The following is an 18,083-nucleotide window of genomic DNA, read 5'->3' as shown; positions in this document are numbered from 1 at the left end:
GACAAATGAGGCTTAGCTCTCTTCAGCGACCCATCTTCCCCCTCTCCCTCGCAGCCCCTGGAGGGCTCTACCCGCTTCTTCCTTAACCACTAGTCAAGGGTTTTATTAGGATTATGTAAATGTTAACTGGAGGTGGGGGAGTCACCAAGTGGCCCGTGACAGTTCCTTTTCTTGTAGTTCTGTTTGTGTGTGCCCTGCCATTAACGCATGAAAAACAAAACAGAACAACCTCGTAAGGCATTTAAATGTGTCTTAATTTTTCCAGCTGATGCAGCATACTCCTAGAGACAGTGGTGTTAAATGCTCAGGCATGTGGCTATCTCTCTCTCTCTCTCTCTTTTTTTTTCCTTTAAAGATTTTATTTATTTATTTGACAGATCACAAGTGGGCAGAGAGGTAGGCAGAGAGAGAGGAGGAAGCAGGATACCCTCTGAGCAGAGAGGATCCCCGCTGAGCGGAGAGCCCAATGCAGAGTTAGGGTTAGATGCAGGGCTCGATGCAGGGCTCAATGCCGGGACTCTAAGACCATGACCTGAGCTGAAGGCAGAGGCTTAACCACTGAGCCCCCCAGGCGCCCCAGGCATGTGGCTATCTTATCTAGTCTTCACCAGGGGCCCATGCAAGCTGAGGGCTCCTTTCTCTGCTCTGGGGCCTCTGAGCGCTGGGGGCTAGAGCCCAGCTAGCCTTGGGAAGCCCCCCTACCCCCACCCCAGGTTAGCTGTCCTGTTCCAGGGTCTGTTCTCAGAGTCTATGAGGGCATGTGCTCCAAAAGCTTCCTGGAAGATATACAGTAGTGACTTTCTTCTTCTTCTTCTTTTTTTGCGACCTTGCATTTCTGAAAAAGTTTATATCCAGCCTCACACTTGGCTGATTCTCTCTGTGGGCATAGAATCCAGGCAGGAGATCCTTTATCCCTCAGACCTTTAAGGCAAACTGATTGCTCTGGGACCTTCTAGCTTGCAGAGTTTTTAATGAGAAGTCCAATGCCGGGCTTCTTAAATATTTTATTAATTTAAAAACATATGCGCAGAGTTTCAAAAATCAAATAAAATTATATGACTTTAAAGGAAGAAACCAAAATAACCTAGTCCCCTGCCTCCTGTCTCCACCCCGATGTGTGCTTTCCAGAGGCAACTAGATCCTTCTGTGACTTACCCGCATATTTGCAAACAACACACACTGCTCTTCACGGGCTCTCCAGTACAGTGTTAGCACTGCCTTTCTCTTAGGGACCAGGAGGGTTTAGTCAATGCAGGCACTTGCTGTGCCCTCCCCTGTCCTCCTAGGATAGCTATATTGCCATTTTGTCTATGTAGTATACTCTACATATAAACATTATGGCCAACAGAGCCACCAGATGTCCTATGACTGCATATCTTTCCTTGCAGGACTTTCGGGTTTTCCAGGGGATTAATAATTGCCTCCTTGTTTGACTTGCTTGGTTTACTTTTGTGCTTATCACTAATACAACCACCAAACTCCGGCAGCGCTCTAATATTCCTTCTAAGACAGCCAAGCTCTGGGGGGAGCCCATGAGTTGTGCTCCCTTGCTTGGCCAGCTCCTCGGAGAGCCCTCACTCTCTGTCCCACTCTGCAGTGATTGCTCTGGGTTCCAGCACTTTCACAGTCTGGCTTCTCCTGCCCCATGGCTTGGGGATTTCCTGTTTCCTAAATTTCATTTCCTTGAGTCTTCTTATTTCTTGGTTTCATTCCTAATTTTGGAGAAAGGTTGTCCGGGAAAATTTTTCTTTTCTTTTTTCAGGTTTTATTTATTCATTTGAGAGAGAGAGAGTGAGTGAGCAAGAGAAAGAAAGGGAGAGAAAGAACATGAGCAGGGCAGAGGGAGAGGGAGAAGCAGACTTGGGACCTGGGAGTCTGACATGGGGCTCGATCCCAGGACCCCAGGATCATGACCTGAGCTAAAGGCAGATGTCTAATTGGCTGAGCCACCCAGGCGCCCCTTTTCTTTTCTTTTTTAATCTGAGAATGTCTTACCCTACCCCTTTGATGGCGTGGGTACTGACGTATTTTCCTCTGGACACCGAAGGCATCACTCTGTGATCTTCCAGCTCCTGGAGTTGCCTTGAGACTGTCCACGTTACTACGATTCCTGATCTTCTGTGTGTGGCCTCCTCTCTCCATCTCTCTTTCTGGATGCTTTTATTTTATTTTATTTATTTTATTATTTTTTTTTAAAAGATTTTATTTATTTATTTGACAGAGAGAGATTACAAGTAGGCAGAGAGGCAGGCAGAGAGAGAGAGGAGGAAGCAGGCTCCCTGCTGAGCAGAGAGCCCGATGTGGGACTCGATCCCAGTACCCTGAGATCATGACCTGAGCCGAAAGCAGCGGCTTAACCCACTGAGCCACCCAGGCGTCCCTTTATTTTATTTTTTAAAAAGATTTTATTTATTTATTTGACAGAGAGAGATCACAAGTAGGCAGAGACGCAGGTAGAGAGATCCGGGGAAGCAGGCTCCCCGCTGAGCAGAGAGCCCGATGTGGGGCTTGATCCCAGGACTCTGAGATCATGACCTGAGCTGAAGGCAGAGGCTTAACCCACTGAGCCACCCAGGCGCCCCTCTGGATGCTTTTAGGATCCCCTCAGTCTTGGTGTTCTGAAATTTCACAAGGGTTGTCCAGTATGGTCATCCCCCTGCCCCCCCGCCACCCAATTCTATGCTGGCCTTTTGTGTCCAGCAGTCCCTGATACTTGTTTGGTATTATATCTTTAAGACTTCCCTTCCCTCCATTGTCTCCCATTAGATACAGGACAAAGAGTAGGGGGTGTTAAGTGAACACCACAGAGACTCCAGAATCCCTAGCCCCCTTCCCTATCCTAGGCAGCACATTTGAGGATTATGTGGGGGAATTTGGGTAATCTTAGAGAACTATCTCTATATCCACCCCCTCCCCCACCTGAAGTAAGGATGTCTCCTGGTGCAGCCTGATGCCAATACACAAGACCTTGAACCTACGCAGTGCTTCTCCGCCCTGCCCACCAGGCTTCCCTCCTCTAGATATTCTTTTTTTTTTTAAGATTTTATTTATTGATTTGACAGACGGAGATTACAAGTAGGGATAGAGGCAGGCAGAGAGAGAGGAGGAGGAAGCAGGCTCCCCACTGAGCAGAGAGCCCAATGCGGGGCTCAATCCCAGGACCCTGAGATCATGACCTGAGCTGAAGGTGGAGGCTTTAACCCACTGAGCCACCCAGGCACCCCGTCCTCTAGATATTCTGATTGAATTGGTGGGAGGTGGGGCAAGGGCCGGGGACCAAGAACCACTGGGTTGACCCACTGGCCTTGTTTACAGAACCTGACCAGCTGCCTCATTAGGGCCTGACTTGCCTGCAGGGGCTCTGAACATGCAGGATGCTAAGGTGGTGATTTTCCATTGCAAAGCTGGGTCCTGGTGTTGGCTCTTAGCCAGGTTGAGGCTCTTCTTGAGAGAGGGTGCAGCTCTTCTGCTAGTTTTTCTGAGTCTCAAGATGCTCGTCCCATGTGGACTCCGGTGTATTCCCAGGCTTGTCAGCTATTTCCCCCAGCAAAACAGCAACCCACCTGCCTCACTGTGCGGCTTAGGGCTCCCAACAGCCCTTTCTTGTGCATTTGAATTGACTCCAACTCCAGGTGAGATCCGGAGGCTTGGAGAGGGGTGTGACTTGCCCAGGGCCATCTGCCAGCAAGTATCAGACCAGAGACCAGACTCTGAGTCTGGGCTTTTCTATTTAACCCAACTTACCCTCTCAACATTCACTCATTCAATGAACACTCAATGAATTCCCAGGCTCTATGCTGAGAGGGCCCTGAGAAGAGCGGTGACCAAATGGTGGCCCGATAGGACGGGACGGTTGTTAGAGTGACTCATCTCCCATCTTCTCTCTGCCCAGCAGTGGGCTCAACTGGAGGTGGGGGTGGAGGGAATTACTGTTACTGATGGGATTGTATCAGACAGGATGGGGGGGCAGCCTGGAGGGGGCTGGGATGCCGGCCCCGCAGCAGCAGAAGCTGCGGTAACAGTTAAGGTCTTTGCCAACTTCTGTTCCACACTCGGCACTGAAACATTCAGAGGAGATTGGTCCCTGATCTTTGCAGCGGGGAGCATTGCTGCTTGTAGACCCGGGGTGAAGGCAACACCCCCTGTCTGGTGTGCAGGGCACTTGGGGGGATGGGGGCGGGCAGGTGTGGTCCAGAGGTCTCTGACACAGATGGCGCGCCTGCAGACACCGCGGCTATTCCCGGAGGGTCTCAGAGAAGGGCCAGGTTTGTCTTCAAGGAGTGAGCATAGAGTTGGGGGAGGCAAGCAGAAACCACCCATCACGGGGGGACATGCCAACCTGGGCTTCACCCTTCCCAGGACGGTGGTGACAGTCACAGGGATACACAGCTGGGCTCAGAAACCCAGTGTCTGGGACCTGGAACTTACCACAGGCAGTAAACCCTCTAATTACCCTACAGTGTTGCATTGCACCTGCATCAATTCGATCAAAACAAACATTTCAAGTAAGTTACAAGTGTTCAAACCTGCTCTACTGTTTCCTCTTCTGTTGTTTTTGGTTTGTTTTGTTTTGTTTCCTAATATAGTGGGCACGTGGAGTGTGAAATTGAACTGGGCTTCTCATGTGCCCTGACAGCCCGAGGGAGGCGGAGTGGGTGTGGAAAGCACACGAAGGTTCGTCCACCAGAGTGACAACATTCAAGACCCTGCTGGGCGGGCTGTGGAGATGTTTGGCCTCAGCCAGTTGGACAGAAGCCGTGTGCCGTACGACCCAGCCACTCTGGGCCTAGGTCTAGGGTCCAAGTTCGAGCTCACGTACGTCGGACTGTACCAGAATGTCTACGGCGGCGTTGGTGTTTATAGCGAAACACGGGAAACGAATGTCCTTTAAGAGAAAGGTAAAAGTGACATAGGTATGCAGCAGATATTAGAAGAGATTTCCAGCTGGGGGCGATTTTTCCCCGGGCCATTTGGCAAGACCTGGAGGTCATTTCTGCCCCAGTGACCAGAGGCAGCGGCGTTACTACCACCCAAGGGATAGAGGCCAGGGATGCTGGTAGACATTTGAGGATGCACAAGACAGCTCCTCTCTGTCCCTACGCCAAAGACATAAAGTCTAAGATGTCGGCCTTGCTACACAGCCAAGCAAGTGAGCGAACTACAGCTTCTGTGTACCAGGGAAATAATGAGGGAGAAGCACGTGGCCAAAGAACACAGAGAGCACAATACAGTTTAAATAAGGTTCAAAAGCATGAACATCAAGCGGTCTATTATAAGGGGGAAATATAGGATGCTGACGGAATAATTAATGCAACGTTCAGACTCGTGGGGTCAGGTGGGCTGGGGCATGTGACCAGGAGGAGCCCCAGGGGCCTTCAAAAGTGGCAGTGGCTTCCTACGCGGGGCCGCGGCTGCCCGGCTCCTGCTGTGTCTCTGTTTGTTAGAATATAAAATAGTTCTTTTTTATTTTAATGTTAAGATTTTATTTTTAAAAATTATCACTTATTTTTTTAAAGATTTGATTTTTAAGTAATCTCTACGCCCAACAATGGGGCTCGATCTCACGATCCTGAGATCAAGAGTGGTACCAACTGAGCCAGCGAAGACCTTCTGAGATAGCTCCTAGTAAGAATAATGTGGGTTTTTAAAAAAATATTTTATTTGTTTATTTGAGACAGAGAGAGAGAGTGAGAGAGAGCATGAGCAGGGGTGCAGGGGCAGAAGCAAGCTGAGCAGGGAGCCGACGTAGGGCTGGATCCCAGGACCCTGCGATCATGACCTGAGCTGAGGGCAAACGCTTAACTGACTGAGCCACTCAGGCACCCCAAGAATAACATTTTTAAGTGTGTTAAGGTAAGAGGTAGTCCTGCAACGAGCTCCCTGACTCAGTTTCCCTTGTGGTGGAGCCTCCTTCCTGCCTTGCTCCTCAGGGCAATGCTATGAGGGGATGTCGGCAGCTGAAGGGGGAGGGGGGAGTTTCAGGGGCTCTAGCTGGGAAGGGAGGGGTGCCGATGGGGACACCTCCCAGTTGGTCCCTATTAGGGCCTTCCACCCCAGGAACCCAAGGGGATCCCTCTGTGCTGTCTCTGGCTGGCCTGGTTTTGCAGCCTAGCAGCCTGAGCTGACCCTCTCTGATCTGTGCCTCCCAACACACCTGTCACGCACTCTCTACCAAACAAAAGTCTGGCCGGGTTTCTGCTCTAGGACCCTGTGCCTCCCAGGGCCCTCTCCTGGGTTAAGCTGCAGGGTTTTGCCTGCCTGTGGTCCTGTGGCTTCAGCTCCTCCTGTCGCACCGAGAGGTCAGCGCTTCTAGGCATCGGTCCTGTGCCCTGCGGGCCTCCTGCCCCCTGTGGGCACACTGGTCAGCCGTGTGAGTGAAGGAGCCCACCTCCCCCAGACCTCCCACGGCTGCTCTCCAGGGACCAACATCCAAGCACTCTTTGAGTGGTGGCCCCACTTTCTGCGCAGTTTACTCACCTAGAAACGTGGGAGCTGAGACCCTTGATCACAAACTCTTATGTTCTTGAGGTTTCCCCTTTTCTGGGCTGCTCCCATCCTCAAAGGAGGCTGGTGGCAGCCCAGGGCCCCCCCGACATCCTTTGTAGCCTAGTTTGCCAGGGGCAAGCACTAGGTTCCTGGACTGCCCTTGTTTTATTGTACCTCAGTGTTGGCCTCTGGAAAATGGGTGCAAACGTCCGTATCCGAAGACTGTGCTGGTCCAGAGGATGGGAAGAACATGCAGGGGGCAGGGGCATTTTTCACCTTTCCAGGGCTTTGCAAGAGCTCTGCTAGGTGCTTGACACTGGCCCTGCTGGGAAGGGCTTAGAGGAGGAAGCCATGGCTCAGAGAGGTTATGTAAAGGAGTGGCCTGAGGTCACCCAGCAAATGAGCAGTGGAGGAGCCAGGACATGGCGCTCCAAACCTGCAGTGATTTGTCAGCAGGAATAGCTGGGAAGCTCGGACTCTGGCTGCCATCCAGAGGCTTGGGGAGTCTCTGTGGCTTGGTTACAACACGGAAGGCCTGCAGCAGGAGGAAGCGGTGTGGGGGGCCGTGGGCCTGGCACAGTGCAGGCTCCCAACATGGTAGGACCACAGTCACAGTGCGGGATGCCCAAAGCATGTGGCCCACTTGCCTCTCTGAGAAGAGGCAGTAGTGTGTGAGGTCAGGGGCACCCTTGGGCTCAGGTGGTCCTGGGTTCAAACCCCAGCTCACCAGCTTGCAAGCTGTGTCACCTTGGACAAGTGACTCACCTAGGTTAACCTCAGTTTCCCCTCTTGTAAAAGGGGGATCGAGGGCTCCCACCTAATGGGGCTGTAGTTAGGACTCAGTCACATAATCCGCGCAAAGCTGTATAAAACCCTAGCAATGCCGGTACATGGAAAGTGCTCAGTCACTTTATTAATAATAATTATGATCATGGGTGGCTGGGTGCCTTGGTGAAGCGTCTGCCTTCAGTGATCTCAGGGTCCTGGGATGGAGTACCTCTTCGCTTCAGGCTCCCAGCTCAGCCATAGGTCTGCTTCTCCCTCTCCTGCTGCCCTTCCCCTCCCCAGGCTCTTTCTCAAATAAATACATAGAGTCTTTTTTTTTTTTTTCCTTAAAGATTTATTTATTTATTTATTTATTTATTTATTTATTTGACAGAGAGAGAAAGATCACAAGTAGGCAGAGAGGCAGGCAGAGAGAGGGGGAAGCAGGCTCCCCGCTGAGCAGAGAGCCCGTTGCGGGGCTCGATCCCAGGACCCTGGGATCACGACTTGAGCCAAAGGCAGAGGCTTAACCCACTGAGCAACCCAGGCGCCTTACACAGAGGCTTCTAATAAAAAGCAATTATGGCCACTATTCCATGGGCCCTGATTTCTTAGGCACGGAGGCCTTTCAGCCCTACGTGGTGACTCCCTGCTTTCAGGGTCCCCCAGGGTGAGCAGAGAAGAAAGAAACAATCAGCCATCGGGTAACCTTCCCCTGGCTGTCTGTACCAGAGTCCTTGTGCGTACACACGCCTCTGAACATTGCCCATAAGTTCACATGGTCATCGGAACTCGTGGAGACAAGCAAGACAAGACAAAGGACACGGAATCCTAGAAGGACTCACTAGCATCTTAGCGGGTTGCTCTGATCAGCGCATGTGGGCTGGCCTAGCATCCCTGGCTCGTTCTGGGTGCTGGGTAAGTGGTAGGTGGTTTGTTAATATTGCTATTGACTATTGGCCCCCTGTGGGAGAGGCCACACAGGTGTCCCCCTGCAGCTCCCAGAACCCGCTGCACCCCGCTCTACTGCCTCACCTCACGCTGATGCCCCCCACCCCGATCACTGTCACCTACCTTTGGGGTCTGGGCTTGTGTATTTTCCTCCATTTGGACTATCCCAGTGCTCTCCGCCCCCCTCCAAAATCTCACAAACTCCTACTCAGTGTTCAAGATTCCACTCAGGGGGCGCCCGGCTGCCTCAGTCAGGAGAGCGTTAGACTCTTGGTCTCGGGGTCATTGAGTTTGAGCCTCCTGTTGGGAGGAGAGATTACTTAAAAACAAAAAAGTTTCAACTCAGGTGTCACCGCCTCCAGGAAGCCCAGCCCGGTGCTTCAGAATGCTGCCTTGATTGTATGTCCTACCCGTCTCTCTGGGGTACTCACCGCAACGCAGCCAAGAGCATTTTCCATATATGCCGAAGCATATGTCGATGCGTGCATATACTTTCATGGAGACATACTACCGGATCATGCTATGTTTGCGTGTTCAGTAAGCCAATGAAGGGAAGTGACCTTGAGCAAGTCATTTCCCTTCTGTGGCCCAGTTGCCTCAACTTCAAAATGAGGCGCTCGGATTGAATCGGTCACGTGCCGAAGGGTCGTGCATTCACCCTGCAAACATCAGATGGCCTCTGCTCTGGGCTCTGTGCTCCCTTCCCAGTGGGGAGACAGGCTGCTTACCGCCGTAGTGTGGTCTTACTAGCAGTTCCCAGGGGCACAGACCCTGTGTTTTGAAATAGTTTGTCTATTATGTGTCCGTATACTGGCTCTCCAGAATAATTATGTGCTTTTAAATGGACACGCACTGGGAGATTTTGAAGGAAAATAAAATAGGAGAGTCAGGGGTATATCTCTATTATTTAAAAGACCCCCAACTATTTATATGGGGCATCGAGAGAATTCCTGTGCTAGAGAGCCATGATTCGGTTTTACCGTTTTCATGACAAAGCTGAGCTTCTCATGACCGGGAAGCTAGACACCAAGACATAGGACATTTCTGAGCTCATGGCTTGGAGTACAAGGTCTGTTGGACTGAGAATGTTCTAGGGAACTTGGCACCTTTTGCTGGACCGTGAGGGACACTGGGCCTTAGGGAGGGGGCCTGGCTTGACCAGTCCCTCTTGCTTCAGGACTCTGTCTTAGCTTGGCCCTCCCAAGCTCAGCTCAGGGTTACCCATCTCCACCACTTCCCTAGTGAGTCCACACATGCTCTTCTCACCGATCCCAGAAGCAGCTCTGTGCACAGCCTTCAGGATCTGTTTGATCTGGCTTCCTGGGCTAAGACAGGCTTGCAGCCTCCCAGATGTGAGCTGAAGCCCTCTCCAAACCCGGATTCATCCGGGCTGGGCTGGGCCTATGGAGAACTGGGGCTCACCTGGGCCAAGTCATGGGAACCCTGAACACTTCTGGGGCTTCACCCTCAGAGCTCTGCTCCTCCCACTTGTCCCCTCCCTACCACACCCTCCTGAACAACCACCTGGAAAGAGGGGCGCATGGGTGGGGAATGAGGTACTGAATAGTGACCTCTCTGTGCACCTCCCCATCCCTTCACTAGCTGGCCAGAGTGAGCCTCTTAAAAGGCAAATCAGGTCAGGTTGCTCCGCGCTAACCCCCTACTGCTTTCCCAGCTGCCTTAGACTCATGCAGTGTCTCATCTCTCAGCCCTTCCAGGCCCATTCCCAGCCCCACCTGCCTTCTTTGTAAGGGCGACTAACAGGCCAACCCTAGGGCCTCTGCACTCTCCCCCTTCACCTGGAGGGCCCTTCCCCCCTCATCTTTGTCCTTTCTGCTCAGGTCTCAGCTTAGATGCACCTCCTGAGTGGTCCTCCTTGACCACAGGATCTAAAGTAACTGATTATCACTTTCTGTGACAGCAGCTTGTCTTAATCCCCTGCACCGGCACTTAGGAGCCGCCTCCTGCTTATCTAGCGTTTATCATCGCCCTCTCCTCCTCCCAGGAGACTGCAACGTCCCCCCCAGAGGGTAGTGACCTCTGCTGTCCTGCCCTGTGGAATCTCCCGGGGGTTTGGAACAGGGCCGGTGTAGAGAAGGTGCTGGGTGCGCAGTTGGCCAGCGCATGGTTGAGCAACTGGAAATGGGGCCATCAGCTGCTGCGCGGGCGCGCGCTCCAGGCCGTGGTGGCTCCCAGTCGAGGGCGCGCGGGTTTTATCTTATTGCGGGTCTCGGGGGAGGGACGCCCCCCTCGGACCAGCCAGCAGCAGGCGCGCTGTAAACACGCTTCGGGGGACTCGAGGATAATGAGACAGACTCCCAGGCTGGGGGGCAACACCCCGGGTGCCCGGCGAGGCTGCCGGTGGGACGGGGTTTCTGCTGGTGGGTCGGCGACCCCCGGCCCTGCCGTTAAGGCCCCGGTGGGGAGACCTTCCTCCATCCCCTCCAGGGATCTCCTCCTCCGAATCCCTGACTCTCCCTCGAAGCCCGGGGACTAGCGGTCGGGTGAGCGGGGGAGCAGTGCTCTGTACGCGGCTCCGGCCTGGGGGCAAGTTCCCTGTGCCCTCGCCCCCCTGGGACAGGGGAGAGGGTACAGACCGTGCTCGGAGACACGTCTGGCGAGGCCCTGGCCCTCCCGGGCGCAGACGCAGGAGCCACAGCGCTGGGCTGGGGTGGAAACGCAGCCCTTCCGCGTGCTCAGGCAAGGGACGGGAGTGGAGATGGGGGCGGAGGAGTCGGGGACAAGGAAGGGGACAAAGAGCCGCCCTGCCTCCGGGGACAGCGACCCCCGAGTCAGAGTCCCATTGTTCGTCGTGTCTCTCACTACGCCGGGCTCGGGTGTCCGCGGGAGGGAGAAGCGGCGCTGTCCTTCGGCTCCCGGGTATTCGTTTATTTGGGGCGGAGGAGGGTGCGCGGGGGACGCAGGCCGGGGAGGGGGCTCGGCGTCCATTTCCGCGCGTCTCCTTTAAGGAAAGCCCTGCCCTACCTTTCCCACCGTCCCCCTCCCCGCAGCCGTACCTGCATTTTAAAAGCGCCCTGTAGCCCAGGGATTGGCCAAGGCCGCGTCCTCCGGGCGCAGAAACTTGAACCGCCCGGAGGGGGGTTGGAAGCCGGGTGGCTGGACTGTACCATCTCCTCGGCGTCCCCCGCGTGCGCCCCGCCCCTCCCACACACCCCCGAAGAGGCCCAATCGGATGGGCGAGGGGGCGGGACCGAGGCTCGAATGCGCCTCTGGCAGGGCGCCGGGCGGGCGGGCGCACGGCGCTGGGGGACGTCGGGGGCCGGCCGCGCCTCTGCCCAGCCCCTCGCTCCCCCCCGGAGGCGGAGCCGGCCGAGGCGCCCCGCCCCCTCCCCGCCCGGAGTGGGCGGGGCGGCCGGGGCTCCGGGAGCTGGGCCGGGGGCGGGCCTCCGCCTGCTTCGCCCGAACCCGGAGAGCGCCCGGCACGGCGGCCGCCGACGCAGCAGCGGTCCCAGCTCGCCGAGCCCCGAGACCCGCGGTTCCCGGGCGGCCCCGGGCGGACGCTGCGTGAGGGCGCGCGAGGAGGCGCGGGGCGGCCCGCACGCGCCCCCGGCCGCCCCCTGCCCGTGAGCGCACCGGCCCAGCGCCGCCCCGGCGCGGAGAGCGCCGGCCGGGCGAGGGCGCGGGCGATGCCGCGGTGACGGCCCCGCCATGGCGAAGCCCCCGGCGGCGGCGGCGGCGGCGGCGGCGGCGTCGGAGGAGCTGAGCCAGGTGCCGGACGAGGAGCTGCTGCGCTGGAGCAAGGAGGAGCTGGCGCGGCGGCTGCGGCGCGCAGAGGGCGAGAAGGTGGGCCTCATGCTGGAGCACGGCGGCCTGATGCGCGACGTGAACCGGCGGCTGCAGCAGCACCTGCTGGAGATCCGCGGCCTCAAGGACGTGAACCAGCGGCTGCAGGACGACAACCAGGAGCTACGCGAGCTCTGCTGCTTCCTCGACGACGACCGGCAGAAGGGGCGCAAGCTGGCGCGCGAGTGGCAGCGCTTCGGGCGACACGCGGCCGGCGCCGTGTGGCACGAGGTGGCCCGCTCGCAGCAGAAACTGCGCGAGCTCGAGGCGCGCCAGGAGGCCCTGCTGCGCGAGAACCTGGAGCTCAAGGAGCTGGTGCTGATGCTGGACGAGGAGCGCGCGGCGCTGGCGGGGGGTGGGGGCGGCGGGGGCGGCGGCGGCGGCGCCGGCTCCCGCAGCTCCATCGACAGCCAGGCCAGTCTGAGCGGGCCGCTGGCTGGCGGCGCGGCGGGCGCTGGGGCCCGCGACGTGGGCGACGGCAGCAGCACGTCGAGCGCGGGTAGCGGAGGCAGCCCGGACCACCACCACCACATCCCGCCCCCGCTGCTGCCCCCGGGGCCGCACAAGGCCTCCGATGGCAAGGCAGTAGCCACGCGCAGATCCCTGGACGACCTGTCGGCGCCACCGCACCACCGAAGCATCCCCAACGGCCTGCACGGTAAGGACGGCTCCGGTTCGGGAGCGCGGGTCTCAGGACCACGGCCCCTTCCTCCGGGGCGGTCGCCACTCCAGACCCCTCCTCCAGCTGGCATCCAGACCCAAGGGCTGGGGGATCCCGCGCCCACCCGCAGTGGGGTTTTGGGTGACGTTTTTCTGGTCAAGTGATGGAGGCGTGACCCTGCCCAGCTCCAAGTCCGCAGCCGGGCCGGAGACCCACTGGACCCCAGAAAAGTTTCTCTTCTGTGGAATTATCAGCATTCGTGTCGGCACTGCAAGGCCGGCTGGGGAGCCTCATCCCAACCTGGAAATCCTGGTTCTGGAGTGGACAGTTCTTGCGTGGGGGAGGTGCGTGGGGGCGGGGGAAGAAAGGCCATTTGAGTACAGGCGAATTTCCCTCTTATTTGGAGCAACAGGCAACCCCAAACCTGGGCCGCGTCGGTGCGTGTGGGGGGCTGGAATTTCACCTGCGGTTCTCTGTGCCGCCTGCGGGCTGAGACTGCCAGGCAGCCCCGCCAGAGGAACGCGGCCAGGAGCCTCCAGTTTGCTATCAGTCCTGAACTTCTCAGGGTAGACGGACCTTTCTCAGCCGAGGCTCTAAGACTTTCCAGAGGAATATGTGCTTGGAATGGGTCCTGGCTTTTCTTCTCTGCCTGCCTCAGTTTCCTTGATCTGTAGAGCGGAGTTGATCCCTGCCTTGTGGATTTGAGGGGGAGATAAAAATTCTCCCAAGGGACCTGTAAACTGTTGGTCGCCTTAGAGGAAGTGTGGTGGTGGTAGGTGGCCTGGGTGTGGGTGGAGGACCTTTGGCCTCAGGAAAGCTTGGCTAGTGTCTTCCACGCCCATGTGACCTGTGTGGCCCCAGCTTCGGTCTGTAGAGCAGAACCTCCGCTGCCATTCCCAGCCCCCGATCCGTGGCTCCGCCACTCGTGCCTCTCCCTACCTCCCTGTTCTTCCACATTTTTGGTGGCTTGGCTCCCAGTTCTAGTGGCAGTTGCTACTCCCTGAGCTATTTGCCTGAAGGTGGAGATTAAACAGCCCTTCCTGGTTCTCTTTAAAGGCTTTCCTGGTTCAGAGAAAAATGTGTCTAGGCTTTAAATGACTGTTCTTCCCCAGAGTGATGCCTGAGCAGAGGAGGGACTCTGTCTCTCTGGTTTGGTGGCTGAGTGGCCTATGTGGGGTGTTGGGGTAGGAATCGGACCCATGCAGGTGGGGTGCTCCACCAGCCGCAATTTTTCCTTTATTTACCTTCCCAGCCTCTGAGTTCAGAGCAGGACTGGGTTGAGAGGGATATTTTGTTACCGATTAGCAATCTACCACTAGCACTCGGGTTTCCCATTGTAACTCTGTATCTGACCCTACCTCCCACCACAGGCGGCTGGAGGCCAGAGGAAGCAGCTCAGAGTTTGGTGGTTTCATTTGTGGGGGTTTCTAGGCCTGGGGAGTCAGGAGTCCCTGTCCCAGCCCCTCTGGCCTCGCCTTCTTGCAGGCCTCGTGAGGGGCCAGGTTCTGGGCCTCAGTTTCTCCCAAGGGCCAGGAGGGATTGCTGCAGTCCTTGGCTAGGAAATGTTGCTAGTTTTTGGCTGCGTCATCAGTGACACTTGCCGCGAGTGACTCTTGGCACTGGAGTGCCCAGCGTCGCAGTGTCTTTGCAGGGAACTTCTGTCTTGCTTTGGACACAGAGACGTGGCCCCTGTGTGGCTCAGTGTTGGGCCACAGCAGGGGATGGTGCCCAGGGCAGGGGACCAGGGGGTGACTGGGACTTGAGGTGTCCAGTTTTCCTGCAGAGGCTGTGGCCACCCCATAGCCCCCTGTGCTCACTTGGGGTCCCGTGCTCACTCAGAACAGGCCTGCCACCGGTCTAGTGGTGGTCAAGCTTGACGTTAGGAGAGAGCCCTGTTTTCACCAATTTCAGTTACAGGCAGCTTGGTGTTTAGTGTGGTCTCTTCAAGTCGTGCATGGCCCTGAGCTCGTCTCCCAGCAATGTGAACAGGATGGCCAGAAACAAGGAGAGGCCCTTCTCTTAAAAATGCCTTTTAGGTAGTTTTGAGTAGAGGGAGGAGGGGGTTGGAGGTGGGAAAGATATTGCACCTCAGTCTGGGTGATGGGGAAAGTGGGGTCAGATGCTGGGTGCCTGCCCCCTCACCCCCCAGCTGGTCTCAGTTTGTCGTCCCAGGAACCTGGGAGGTAGTAGTAGTCCCATTTTCAGACAAAGCAAGTGGAGGCTAAGGAAGGGTCTGAGCCTTGCCTGGGGAAACCATGGACACGGGCAGTGTCTCCACTCCCCATTGCCTGGGTGGGGTTGCAGCGTGAGCCTGGGGGTGTGTGGGGGGGTCCCCCAGGGTGGGGCTGCTGGGCGTTGGGGGCATTCCTACATGGCGCAGGCTGACAGCTGCCTTACATCTCTGGCCTCTGTCACTGTCTAACACTTAGTCAGCGGACAGCACTGGTGACTCCCTATTCTGGGTTCCTGACCCAGGTTTGCTCTGGTTCGCGCATTCTGGGAAATGTCATTTCCTTATCGGTGACCACTGAGCAGATGTTTGATAACCCTGTCACCCGGAGAGGTCACACCATCTTGCGTGGGAATCCACCTCCTGCTTTTCTCTGGGGACAGGTTTCTTCTCTGGGCCTCCGCCTGCTCTTCTGCAAAGTGGGGCCAAACCCGGCGTTGCCCCCTTCAGCTGCCATGGCCAAGGGCAGTCAGGGTCTGCACGCAGTAAGTCTCAGTAGTTGTCAGAATCTTCGTCATGCTTGTGAAAAAGCAAGAGGGACCACTTTGGGGGCTTGCCAGGCAGACTTTGGTGTTGTCTTCAGAACTCTGCTGTTTAGACAGCTCGCCTGAGTGTTTGTGACCACAGCACCTGCTGATGAGCTGGGGGCCTGTGGCCTGCTAGTCCTCTTGGAATCTGTGGGGTGTGCCTGCAGCCACGGGTTGGGGAGGGAGGTAAGGAGGGAGGGGGTGGGGGTGTGAGGGGAGGTTCCCTGAGGCTGCGGTGGGAGGGGTCCATCTGTATTCTGGGCAGTCCTGGGCTGGGCTGGGCCTGGCCAGCGAGAATGCATATGCAAATGACCTCCCCCTCCCTTGTTTTTGACCAAGCTCTGGGCTGTGCTGACCCAAGGCCTGGACTAGAGTGCTCTTCGCCGTGGTTCTGGTGGGGCAGACTGAGGCAGGCCAACCCCAAACTCTCGAAAGTCAGGTTTGCCCCCTTGAACTGCCAGTTTTCAAACAAAAGCATTTTCAACAAGGTCTCTCCTGCCCTTCCCCCACCCTCCCCTCCCCCCCCGCCCAAGTCCCTGTGTCTGCATCCTGTCCTCCCCCCATTGCCGTGGCCCCGTCCCCTTTAGCTAGCGCAGAGAAACTAGGACCTCCAGCAAGCCTTTGTATGGGCCCTGTTTACTTTTAAAAGTTTGGATTAAAAATTTGAGCTTCTCCAAATAAGACGGTTTTGTCCTCCTGCTTGTGTTTTTGTTGGTTTAAAGGGAGGATGGAGCGAGGGTGGTCTGGACCTTTAAAAAAAGACAGCGGGAGTCGGCATGCTGGCCCTGAATAGGTCTTTCATTAGGGGCCTCCCAGCTCAGCGCCCCAGGGGCAGGATCACTAATAAGGCGGCTTTTCCTAAACCCAGTCAGGCCTGGGAGCAAAGGTCAGTGAAGACAATGGAGGTGGTTTAGAGAAGCCTTTCCCCCTCTCTCCCCAACCTGACCCTGACCTTCCATCCGGGCCCTTGGGGTGTTGGACCCCCGGAGCCATCACAAAAGGAAGACAGGCCTGGAGGGACTCACTGGCTCATCAGCCTGGGGAGGGCCAGGACATCCCCAGCACTTCACACTTATCAGACAGAGCCTCCTAGTCCCCGCTCCATTGTGGTCCAAGTTCCTAAATGGTCCCATATTGTAGATGGGGAAACCGAGGCTTGGAGAGAGCAGTGACTTGCTCTGGGTCCGGTGGGACTGCATGGGGGACCTGGGCTTGGTGTTGGGTCTCCTGTGTCGGAGTCTGGGCCTGCCACCCTGGGCCTGCTGCCCCTCTGGGGGAGGATAGGCTGGGTCTGTTGGGTTTGGGGAGACTCCCGGGGAAGCCCCATGAGCAACAGAAGACCTTCCAGAGCTTGGTCCTTGGCAGGGCCCCGGTGACCTGCACATGGACACGGGGACAGTTGGGGGTTTTGGGGGCTCCAGAGGCTGGACCTGTGTAGCAAGGGTATGGCTCCTTCTTTCCTGGGGAAGCCAGACCCGTGCCTCGTTCCTGCGTTCGCGCGTTCTGGCTTGAGCCAACGTGGCTCATCTGTAGAACCGGGAACGTGGGCTCCGGGCAGGCTTCTGTTCACAGGGAGTCCTTCCTTCCGGTATTTCATTCTCTCACTTCTGCCCAGGCTGGCTTCCCTCCTCCTCCTCCATGGCGCCGCCACCCAACACCTCACCACGGCCTGGCCTCTGAGCTCCTGGGGCACAACTTCATTTATAACCTTGTCCCCGGAACAGCATGATTAAAAGGAAATCCTCTGCTGCTTATAATCTGTGTTTTCCATCCACGGGGATTTTCTGCCCTATGCTTGTCGACGTCCTCAGCACAGAGAATTGAGCACTGTGGTCAGCACTGAGACCTCCGGGGAGTTCCAGAACCTTTGTGGGCCTCTGTTTTCTCCTCTGCACAGAGTGGGAGACTATTACCGGCCTTTGGGTTGAGGGAGAGAAGTGGGGACTGTCTCCCACAGGCCAGTCCCCCGCCCCCTCGAGAACTGGGCGTGGGGGTGGGGAGTGTGGTGAACCTGACCATTCACCTGTTGGGTGGGTGTGGCAGCATACTGAACCTGTAAGCCTCAGTTTCTGCACCTGTCCTAAGGATGTCACCAGAGTCACGTGGACGCCCTGCAGACCGGCCTCCTGTCACATGCTTGCAAGGGCAGCCTGTGCCTGCCCTGTGTCCGAGCCAGGTGAGCCCGTGTCTAGTTGACCAGAAGGGAGGCAGCGTTTCAGCAGGAATAAGGCAGAGGAAGGTCTGCACGAGGGTCTGACCACCGTTGCTGAGGGCACCAGGCCTGTGAGGTGTTCTCATGATGTGCGGGGAGCTGGGGTGGCCCCGGGCCTGGACCTGTGAACAGAAAGAACTGGGAAGAACTGTGGAGCCCCGAGAAGGAAAGCCTTGGGGCCAGGGAGCAGGCTGTCAGCCCAGGGGTTGTGTCCAGCCCCTGGTGCGGGTGGGGAGCCCTGGAGTGGCAGAGACCGTCCTTCAGGGACCATCAAGAAGAGGTCCTGGATGGAGGACCAGGTTGGCTCTGGAGGCGAGCAGCAGCCCGGGCAGCTGGAGAAGGGAGGGCTTTTTCATGCCCATGGCGTTGGGACAGCACAGACAGCTCTGCCAGGGTAGTGGTGCAAGCCGAGGGCGGAGAGGCAGGCGGCGGCGGGCGGGCCCGGTT

At 56.8% G+C, this 18,083-nt stretch overlaps 1 protein-coding gene across 8 annotated transcripts in view; it reads left to right on the top strand.

The window, feature by feature from the left end:
• Positions 1–11,589: 11,589 nt before the first annotated feature.
• The window catches only part of CCDC85C (coiled-coil domain containing 85C), a 73,886-nt gene continuing 67,392 nt past the window's right edge, over positions 11,590–18,083 (top strand). For 4 of the 8 annotated variants that reach the window (XM_045073566.1, XM_045073563.1, XM_045073553.1 and 1 more), the window contains exon 1: positions 11,593–12,664. In XM_045073566.1, the coding sequence (XP_044929501.1) occupies positions 11,872–12,664 (793 nt within the window). In that variant the 5' untranslated portion in view covers positions 11,593–11,871. Of the gene's footprint in view, positions 12,665–18,083 lie in introns of all 8 variants that reach the window. The other 4 variants (XM_045073544.1, XM_045073538.1, XM_045073528.1 and 1 more) reach the window with 3 other exon arrangements.

This window comes from Mustela putorius, unplaced genomic scaffold, assembly GCF_011764305.1.
Source record: "Mustela putorius furo isolate JIRA1106 unplaced genomic scaffold, ASM1176430v1.1 tig00000129_pilon_pilon_pilon, whole genome shotgun sequence".
NCBI classification, from domain to species: domain Eukaryota; kingdom Metazoa; phylum Chordata; class Mammalia; order Carnivora; family Mustelidae; genus Mustela; species Mustela putorius.
This window is presented reverse-complemented; position numbering and strand designations above follow the sequence as displayed.